This window comes from Haplochromis burtoni, unplaced genomic scaffold, assembly GCF_018398535.1.
Source record: "Haplochromis burtoni strain Fernald_Lab_line unplaced genomic scaffold, NCSU_Asbu1 Contig_466, whole genome shotgun sequence".
In the NCBI taxonomy this organism is placed as follows: Eukaryota; Metazoa; Chordata; class Actinopteri; order Cichliformes; family Cichlidae; genus Haplochromis; species Haplochromis burtoni.
Window position 1 is genome coordinate 16,281 of NW_024582827.1, and position 8,194 is coordinate 24,474.

Sequence of the window (8,194 nt, forward strand, 5' to 3'; positions counted from 1 at the left end):
AGAGGTTGCATATCTGGCTGACTTCCAAAGCTCTGTGCAAAAAGCCATAAAATGCAACTATAAATAAAACAAGATTTTTGATTTGATCATCTCTTCAAAGGGAAACTCGGAGAGAGCTATCTCACAAAATACACGTGTGTCTACCACTGATGTAATATGTTTCAGAAAAAGGGGGAAAAGGAAAATGCGCAATAAAACACTCTCTCTCTGACAAACAGAATAAACCAAAGTTTAGTGTAAAAATTTAAACAACATATCATTTTTGATTATATTGCTGATCAGTAACCAATTACAAGGAATCTCCTAGTTCTCAGGGACTTAACAAAACATCACTGTGTGTCATTTTTATTTTTAAATAATCGCTCATTTATATTCTACACAAAAAATGGGAAACTCTGCAGCAGCCAGATCAAATGACTTGGAGAAGCTAGTGTCAGTCATTTCTGTAAAGGTTGTTTGGTACTCTGGCTCCATCAAATCGCAGACTCAGTACCCTGCACCGGGAATGTTCTACCCTCGGGGTATTAGCAGAGGCAACTTAGAATATACACCAAATAAATCTGATTGTGTTTTGTACTCCAGTGCACCACTTACAGGTGGCCACAGTGCTAGACAGACGACCCCGCTAGAAGCAATGTTTCATAAATATAGGCACATTTCATAATTAGTCTCCATTTTAAATCAGAAGGAAGTAAAGTTCATGAGGATCTCTGGAAGAGGGCAAATCCACCGAAGCCAGTCAGAGCTGCAGTTGCTTGGCACACATGAGGAAAAGCCTCTTCCCCTAGCCTCTTGATGAAAACTAACAAATTATTCCCTAATAATCAGGTCTGTCCTGGTCTGTGTGTTGGCATGATGAGACTGTAGGAGACAAATGCTGTCTTTCCTTAGTGTGCCGTCCTCTGTTTGTTATGGGCTGGAGGGCACATGGATACCATTCTCCCCGCTGCCTTTGGCCTTGTGCAAAGCAGCCTGTATACGAAAGTGTGTCCGTGATTCCATCGAGTAGTTTTTGTAATTTTGCCTGAAACAGAAAAAAAAGAAGATCAAGAAAGTTCAACCTGAACCCCAGAAATCCAAAGTTTATAGCAAAGTCGAGTAAACTTTATCTCGTATTCTAAAACACTCAAATCTGAGTGAAACCATGAAGATGACGTATTTCAAAACATCAAAAGTGGAGATTCTTAATGAAAGGTTTCATGTGTACAGTCATGTAAAAATGAACATTTTGGCTGGACTCTACGTAGTCATATAGATGACTACATGTTCCTAATCAAACAGATTAATTGATCATCAGCAAGTGTGACCTGGAGCATTCAAGTGTCTCATGGAAAAGCCCAGGAAAAGCACCCCAAAGTCAGACAATGCAATGCTGAGAGAGTCTCAGCATGTTTGTGACAAAGTTCATCACAGTACAATTAAAGATTGAAGAAGTATGGTTTGTTTGGAAGAATTGCCAGGAGGTAGAGCGTAGCAGCACGATTTATGTTTGTGGTCTGAATAAATTACAAGGATATCCTTTGGACAAAACAAGACCATACACAGCATATCAGCACACCCCATATTAACTGTCAAGCACGGTGGTGGAGGCCAGGGGTGATGATTTAAGCTCGTTTTGCAATGGGGAGTCATCTTCACACACAATAAAGGTAATTATGGAGGCTCCACAGGCTTCTGTGCTGGGATCAGTATTAATTCCATTTACATTATACATGCTTCCCTTAGTCCTTATTATTAGAAGGCATTACACATTTTCATTGCTATGCAGATGATACCCAGCGTTACCTATCCATGAAGCCAGATGACACACAACAGTTAGTTAAAGTGCAGGCATGCCTTAAAAACATAAAGGTTTGGGTGACCTCTAATTGCCCGCTTTCAAATTCAGATAAAACGTTTTTTGCACTTGGGCATAAATCTCAGAAATATGGTGTTTAAACTCTGGATGGCATCACCTGGTCCTCCCGTAACACTGCGATGAATGTTGGAGTCGTTTTTGACCAGCCTACGTCCTTCAACATCCATATTAAACAAATAAAGAGGAAAGCGTTCAGCTTTCAGGCGTCTTCTGTGAAATCAGCTCCAGTTTGGATTTGGGGAACAGACACCTTCTTTACTTTGAGACCACGCTTAAAACGTTCCTTTTTGATAAAGCTTATTTTTAGGACTGAATCGGGTGACCCTGAACCTTCCCTTTGTTACGCTGCCATTCAATTCAGTTATTGGTGCTACCAGCTAATGAATCATGGAGTATACTGTGAAAAGCGTTCTTTTTCACATGACTGCATAATGTACTGTTAACACTTGATTACACTACAACAAGAATGTGGGAGAGTATCTGATTCATACATATTCTATTAAGTACAGATGACTTAAATATGCTTTGCTGGTTCAAAGACTTACTTTGCTGTTTCTAGCAGTTTGATAGCGTCATCTTTTCTGCCTTGCTGCAGACACAGCAGGCCGTGTTCCAGCAGGGCATTGGGGACCAGGTAGTGGTCATACTTGATCTGAGTTTCACTGAAGACGAGAACAAAAATCAAATGTCAACCTGTTTTCACCAGAACACAACTGAAAGACTGAATCAGACGACTCTGTAACTGAAGCACTTTGAGGAAAGGCTCTTACTTGCAGAGGACGAGGGTAAAGTAGTGCTCTGCCTCCTCGTGGTGACCCAAGTGTTTGAGACACAGTCCCTTCAGGAGGCTCAGCAAACACTGATCATCTATGGAGAACTCCGTTCCTAAAAGTCGGCAGCAAACAGAAGACAGACTGGGTCATTCTGAACAAACAATCTCAATTATATCTACATCAACACCCGTCTCTAATATGTTTGGATTAATTTCTGTAATATAGCATTTATTTCAATCAGAATTGTCTTTGTAAATGTGCTTAATGGATTTACATACTTGGTAGACTTTCAAGTTGAGCCTGTGCCTCATCCAGTGTTTTCAGCATGCCTTCAGTTAAGTCTTTGTGTTTGCCAATGACTGTATAACCGTTCCAGATGTACATCATCTCCTAGAAGACAGACAAACACATGCACAAAATCATGCACGGCTAACAACCAATAATAATCTTTTACTACAGGTTGACAAAAAAAGCATTTTCTCTGCAGTGACACTCGGGATAATCACCTTTAGCACTATGGGCACAGATGTGCAAACTGCTGTGGCATTTGACAGGTTCAGCCATTCAAAACAGATCCATGCTACCTTAACTGTGCAATGTGCCCCACTGGTGAAATAACAACCCTCGATTACCTCTTTGCTAATGCTGCTATGGTCAGTCACTAGTTTCAGTGCTTATTTGACACGGCGTAATGTTTATTTAGTAAATTATGATCCTATTTAGGGTAGAATAGATGACACAGCAGGTTGATTTAGGGAGCGACTAACTTCTGATTCATACGTCACTACTTGTATGAATGTGCAGTCTCAGTCAGGTCAAGCAAATATGAAACCAACCAAAATTACAAAGTTGAGGTTTCAAAATTATAGTTCACAAGTTCACCTATTATATAAAGTCTGTGGGTAGAATAGCACAGCTGTCTGAGCTATGAGTCACACATATAAACTGTCCATTCTGATTGGCTGAACCAGTACATTCACGTTTTACAGGGCTGCACCGCAGGGTAAATAGGAGGCAAATGTCAAGTAAAGTCTTTGGCTTTACTTTAATTTAATTTATGTTTACTGGGCAACATGCAAGATGGCGTCATCCAGTGCTCACCAGCGGAGGAGCAGGAAGAGGTACGGGATTTTCTGCCAGGTAGCGGCGGGCTTTCCTGATAGCAAACTTCTCCGTTGGCAAAGACTTTCCTGCTATTTTCTGCTTGAGCCCTGGGACCTGCCTGAAATATGAGATGCATTTAGTAATTACATATCCTCCAGACAGTTTTAAAAGCCCAACAGTCTAATCAAATGTTTTATCATGGAGCACCGTTAATGGTGTGCTTTACCACAAAAAATTAGAATATCTGTGACACAAAAAGAGTTTAATGCCAAAAACACCAGTTTAATTTCTGTCATATTACTCCTCTGATACACCTTATAGAGTATTCTTAAATATTAGCTCATATTATTTACCAAGGACAGGCTCTTTGGGGAAGATACGATTATGACATTATTGATACTTTCACAGTGAGTCATCTCTGCTTTGCTGAGTAATTTCAGCAGCGTCTTAATTCCTACCTGAACAGACTAAGTGCTGTCTCCCCAAAGGTTAGGCAATCATCCTCAGTCAGCATACTGAGGTAGGCTGCTTTCATATATGCATAGGTAGCCTGAGGGAAGGAAAAACGTGGTTACTAATGAAATCTCATCCTTCCTTTGAAAATGAGATAAGGAGGGAAAAAAAGACAAAAATCAAAAGTTGGACATCCACATTTGTGGTGCTTTTATATGTTGGAAGGATTTTGGTTCTTGTGACCTGAGAACAGTTCATGTCTGTTTCTGCTAAAATAACTGCACAGTTTAGTTTGAACAGCCCCTGTGATGCATTTGCAGGCTGTCCGTGGTATATCCCATCTCTCATCCAGTGACAGCTGAGATACGCTCCAGCCCCCCGCGTGACCCTGAACTGGATAAGTAGTTAAGAAAATGGATAGATGGCTTTATTGACTCTTTGCAGTCTCCTGTGGCCCTTAATCATCTCTGCTTTCCTGAACTTTTGAAATGGAATTTGTAAAGAGTTTAATTAGAAGAGGAGACACAAACTCAACCTCATCGGGTAATAAAACTGAACTCCTAGTGCCTTTGCCAGATCTGAGTATATGGGAGGGTTGAGTCAAAAAGTAAAATCTGTGCCAAGACTGAAAAATAAATGGGAACCAAAGGTATATGAAATCAAAAAGTGTAGCACTACAGCTAAAGCCTCGGGAACAATGTAAATGTTTTGTTATGTTAAAATGGAGTGTATAGAGGAGCACCTTCAAAGCTCTGGGATAGCTCCCCTCTCACATTAAATATTCCTTTTCTAGTAAAAACTTTATGAAAAAATCTTAATATTTATTTTCTTGAAATTGTACTTAAGATTTAATGTATTATTTACCGTATTTAATCATATTTACATCAGAGGGAGAGCTCAGACTGAATAGTTAAAGAGGGAATGTGCAGAGGAGGGACAGCGGATAATCTGGGCAAATATGGAGCTGCCAGGCAGGAGGAAAAGAGGAAGACCACAGAGGAAGCTGGAGATAGGGAGAGATGGAGGCAGGCGATTCTCTATAGCGACCCCTACAGGCAGCAGCCGAAAGAAAAGAAAGTATTTAACTGTATTTCATTTGACTAAGAACCAGTCTGATCTGCATTCTATCCTGGTAATGTTGTTTTTAAGCATGTCATGTTTGTTTTATTTACAATGATTTTTGTTTTTTGCACCACGGTTGTTGTTTATTTATTTTTTATCTTGACTTCACTAACTTTTACATTTCTTTTATTACTTTGCCCGCTCAGATTCACATCCCACATTATGGTGGCCCACCTTGGACCATGAGTTCTCCTTGCTGAGCAGCTCAGCGTAGAAGTAGGCCATCTTCCAGTGCCTTTTGTAAGTGAAGCACCACATCAGCTCCCAGTAGCACATGTGATGGAACTGCTTCCACTGCTGCTGAGCCTCGCAGCACTCCTCAAAACGCTTGATAGCCTGGAAGAAAGGCACGTAAAGGTTGAGAATCGCTGTTTGTCAAACATATGCCACTAAATTATGATACCGATATGATATGTTTGCAGAAGAGATGATTTGACTTTATCAGTATTTTAGTTAAGGACATAAAACTGGCAATCAATGTTTAGAAAAACGAGCAAAATACAGAAAAAAATAGTTATGACCTTTATTCCACATGAGGTGATTTGGTAAGTATTTGAAAGAGCTTTTCATTCTGGTACTTCACATTTTCAACATTCAGGATTCAAGACTTTATTGTCATTATGTAAGGATTAAAAGATGAAGGCAATACTCTCTCACATGGTGCAAAAAACATAAATATACTGACATAAACAGAACTACAAAATACAAGATTTAAATACATTACTGATATGCATTAAAAACACACACACACACACACACACACACACACACACACACACACACACACACTTTCTCCAAGGGAAAATAAATTACTCACAGCATCCAGGTTGCCTTTGATCTCTTCTATCCGACCAGCAAAGAACAAAAAGATGGATCCCTGGATGAAGACAAACACAGTATGTTTGTGAGAATGACACAAACAATCATAGCAACATTTGCACACACAGTCATTCATCCTGACATACCTTGGGGTATTTTTTAAGATATGGCTCCAGCAGTTTTTCTGCATCCTCAACGTCTCCTTCTCCAGTGCCTTTGCGAGACAGAAGGAACCCAGCTCAGATTGCATCTTTTAGTGTTAATTTGCAGATGCGCGTGTGTGGGTGTGTTGCTCACCTAGTATGAAGCTCATGAACGTGTGATAACAGAGGAGAAGCATGTTGCACAGGAAGGACCTGAATGTACTTTCTACTGAGCCCTCTTGAAGCTGCTGGAGACCAAACTCCTATATAAACACACACAGTTTCACACATTTTCTGAGTCTGCATTAAGTCTTCATTTGTGGAAGATCTATCAGCCAATTAGCAGTAAAACCAGCACACAGAGAATACACTAAAGTAGTTATAGGAAAATCTTCTGTGTTTAGTCAGCGTGTTCTGGGGATAAAACAGCGTCTGCTTGTCTACCACTTCTCTGACTCACAAACTGGCCTGTGTGCAAAACACACAAGTACAAAATACAAGAAATGCAGTATTTGCATGTTCATAACCGGAAGATAAATCAGTCATGATGGTAATATTCAAAGGTCAACTGAGGTGCTGATGTGATGGCTTGATGTAGTTACAACTGGTGACCACAATTTAGAGAAATAGTCATTGCTCATTATTATCAAAGCAACCATCATTTCATTGATGGTTGCAAGTTTCATTTCACGTTTCCATGAAAAATAACACAACAAACTCATCTTAGTAGTGTGATGAGTTCTACCACAGATGCACTTACAGTTCTCGAAACACTTCTCAGTCTCTGATTCATAAAGAGGCATTTCAAACAGAGCGGAAGGGTGTATCGGCTCGCAACATATCTCCAGCCAAAGCTGTTAGAGAGCGCCATGTCAGAAGTCTGACTTCTCAGAAACACTTACCTTATTACCAGAGAAACCGACAAACTCCAGCAGCTTGAGTGTCCGAGTAGGCAACATGGAAATCATCTGCAGGAAGCAAACAAGCAGTGGAAATGAAAAGGTCAGAAACATAATTACAGAGCATTTCATTGTTATTACAGATGCTGAACAAACTATGTTGGATTTCTTGCAGCTATCGCCATGTTAGGCTGGAGCAGCTCTTAATTTATGCAGATCTTCTGCTCTTCTGGTGTCTTTTTTGTTAACCAAGCATCACAAAATTAAGTCAATCAATGAGGCACAAGTGCAAACTATTACTTACTAGATTAAAAGCTCCCACTCCCAGTTTCACGCCACCCTCAAAATGCCCATGGTTGTCACCATGAGTGTATCCGGAGGACTGCAGGACTGTGTGAAGCTCTCTGAGGGGGTTAAGATATAAGCAAATTAAGGGGAATAAGCTGCGATGAAGTCCTGATGGAAGAATAAAAGGTCTTCCAGGAAACAGGGATGGAAACATGGATATCCTGGAGATACTCACTTGTAAGTCTGGTAGCTGTTCCTCACTTTGATTCCTCCTTTGATAAAACTGATCATGTTTTCATCCTGAGCACGAATGAGTTTAAAAACACAAAACAGAAAATGAGTGATGGTGGCAAACACATCAGTAGCACTCGCTGCTGTAAGCCTCCTGACCTGAAGGAAGGTGAGCGCTGCCCTCTGCAGGAGACACTCGGCGTAACAAACTTCAGCATGGAGCTCCTCTGAAGTGAAATCGATTGTACCAGTTATCGTCAATCAAACACGGGCTCCAGCATAATGACCAAACACACACATGCACATGCAGAGGTACATGCAGAGGTACATGCAGAGGTACTACTTGGAGCAAACACTGAAACATTTAAACACTTACAAAGTCTAAACATTTTAATTATTTAGAATAATTTAATGATCATCTAATAACTTTAATCAATCAGTCTTTATTTATAAAGCACTTTTCATACAAAAAATGTAGCACAAAGTGCTTTACATAGTTAAAAG

General features: G+C 40.1%; 1 protein-coding gene across 1 annotated transcript in view; it reads right to left on the bottom strand.

Annotated features, from left to right (window-relative positions):
- Positions 1-213: 213 nt before the first annotated feature.
- Positions 214-8,194, bottom strand: part of ttc39a (tetratricopeptide repeat domain 39A) — a gene marked incomplete in the record, with an annotated part of 35,065 nt that continues 27,084 nt past the window's right edge. Inside the window, 14 exon segments of the mRNA XM_014341231.2 lie at positions 214-1,024; positions 2,404-2,520; positions 2,629-2,743; positions 2,910-3,021; positions 3,733-3,853; positions 4,194-4,285; positions 5,485-5,646; positions 6,128-6,187; positions 6,276-6,343; positions 6,427-6,535; positions 7,175-7,240; positions 7,476-7,575; positions 7,695-7,759; positions 7,850-7,917. Of these exon segments, the coding sequence (XP_014196717.1) occupies positions 910-1,024; positions 2,404-2,520; positions 2,629-2,743; positions 2,910-3,021; positions 3,733-3,853; positions 4,194-4,285; positions 5,485-5,646; positions 6,128-6,187; positions 6,276-6,343; positions 6,427-6,535; positions 7,175-7,240; positions 7,476-7,575; positions 7,695-7,759; positions 7,850-7,917 (1,370 nt within the window).